General features: G+C 42.5%; 1 protein-coding gene across 1 annotated transcript; it reads right to left on the bottom strand.

Annotated features, from left to right (window-relative positions):
• Positions 1-856: 856 nt before the first annotated feature.
• Positions 857-1408, bottom strand: LOC122910332 (keratin-associated protein 26-1). Its single transcript, XM_044254983.1, has one exon. The coding sequence runs from the start codon at positions 1406-1408 to the stop codon at positions 857-859; it is 552 nt and encodes a 183-aa protein (XP_044110918.1).
• Between the last annotated feature and the right edge of the window lie 762 nt (positions 1409-2170).

The raw sequence follows: 2170 nt of genomic DNA, 5'->3' as shown, positions 1-2170 counted from the left end.
TAAGGAATAACACGGAGGACATGGGGAGATGGAGAGAAGAAGTGAGTTGGGGTAAATCGGAGGGGGAGACAAACCATGAGAGTCTGTGGACTCTGAGAAACAAACTGAGGATTTTGGTGGGGGGTTGGAGGGTTGAGTGGTGGTTATTAAGGACGTATTGTACAGAGCACTGGGTCTTGTGCATAAACAATGAATCTTGGAACACTGAAATAAATGATAAAATTACAAAAAAAAAGAAAGAAAGAAAGAAAGAAAGAAAGAAAGAAAGAAAGAAAGAAAGAAAGAAAGAAAGAAGGAAAGAAAAGGGGATTTTGGTAGAAGTATGTTCACTGGATGAGAGAGATAAGGAAAATGTTCCTCATCTTGCCTTCTCAAAGTCACTTCCACCAAGGGCCTTTTGGATCTCTTAAATACCTAGGATCAGAGATCTAGAAAGAAGTATAAGGAATAAACCATCGAGCTATCATGCTACAGTGAGATAAGGACATACGGCTGCATCTCCCATGTCCTATTTACTTATCTTGCAAGCAGTTGAGGTTGGTCAATATCTGTGTTCAAATGAAATAATGAAAGACAAAATGAAGACCCAGATTCTTAATTTTGACTTAATCCCATTTATTTCAACATGAATCAAATCAATTCTTTCCACACCTGAGTGACACTGAAGAGCATGGTAAATCAAAAAGTTTTATGCCAAGGAGAGATAAAAAAGAGATAACAATAGGAAAGGAGCAGCTTGAATTACATCAGGCAGAGTAAGAGCAAGAAAAGGCTCTACTAGGAAAGAAGCACAAGTCCATAGACTTTGAATTTTTGTCCTGAATCCTTGGCGGGATTATTGACTGGAACAAGGAAGCTACCGGCCTCCCAGCGCAGAGCAAGATCCAGGGCACGTACTGAACACATGGCTCAGAGGCTGGCATCCAGTGAAGACAGGACGCAGAGGTCTGAGGCTGCTAGGCACCATACTCAGTGGTTGAGGACCACAGGGCAAACAACCCAAGGGGCGGCATCCGTAAGTGAGGAGGCTCAGGGGTCGGCTGCTGCTGGACACATAGCTCAGAGGTCTACAGGATACGGGGAGGCAGGAACCAGAGACGTAAGAAGCAGCAGGAAGAAAAGTGGTTCCTTGGCAGGGTCTGGACACGTAGTACGTAGTAGGAGGGCAGCAGGACGTTTCATAGTTGCTGGGCTCACAGTGGGCTGGCTGGCAGCTAGTTGGTTCGCTGCAACTCTCTTGACAGTTGTCCAGAGGCCGGAGATGGTCTTGACAGTTACTAGGCAAGCAGAGGACATCACCACAGCTCACGCCTGGAGAGCAGAGGGCAATGGAGGAGCTGAGAGGAATATGGCAGGGATTTCTGAGGGATCCCAAGCTGTAGGTCGCAGGACAGTTGTGGCAAGACATAGTGAGGCTTCAAAAGCAGGTTGCGGTTGAATGAGAAGAAGCGAGTATCTCCCCGCATTTGGCTCCATCCCTTATATATCCCTAGGAGGTGGTGATTGTGTATACAGACTCTTCCTCCTTGTGGGAAGCTGCATCAGAACTCTCCATTATAGCCCCGGAAGTGGTGCTCCCATGTCCCATAAACCTGGATGTTCTTTCCATTGGTTGAGTATATCTACAAGGAAGTGTGACTGGATTTTAATAGGCTCTCTCCTTCTTAAATTATCCAATGAAAACAGACACGTTTGAAGGTTCATTCACGTAATCCAAGCATAACCACCACTACGTAAACATTCTTAGAATTCCTCTCTTGGAATTGCCTTTAGAAGTTGTAGCAAAACTCTTCGGAGGAGGAAAAAAAAATTGTAGCAAAATTCTATGAAACAATGACAAACTTCTCTCTGTGAGGGGAAATTCTATTCTTTTTGGAAATTGTCAATGGTAAGCAACTTGAGAGTAAGTATTTGTAAAAGATCATGAAAATTCTATAACCTATATGACTCCGGGCAGAAAAAGTTTAAAAGCAGTGTAATATGAAAAATTTCAATGTGACCAAATTTGTATGTTGCTTTATTTTAGAATGTTGGTAGAAAATGACTTCCCACAAAAATATTTTTATTTTATATTGTTTTTTAGAAGGTTTTAATTTTTTTTAAGATTTTATTTATTTATTTGAGAGAGAGAGAATGAGAGAGCATGAGAAGGGGGAGGGTCAGAGGGAGA

The sequence above is a fragment of the Neovison vison genome, chromosome 6, assembly GCF_020171115.1.
Source record: "Neovison vison isolate M4711 chromosome 6, ASM_NN_V1, whole genome shotgun sequence".
Taxonomy (NCBI): Eukaryota; Metazoa; Chordata; class Mammalia; order Carnivora; family Mustelidae; genus Neogale; species Neogale vison.
Note: the sequence above shows the minus strand (reverse complement) of the source record. Positions and strands in the feature narration are given on the sequence as shown.

Coding starts and splice junctions, on each gene's coding strand:
- LOC122910332 (XM_044254983.1), bottom strand. CDS start 1,408: ATGTCTTGCCACAACTGTCCTGCGACCTACAGCTTGGGATCCCTCAGA.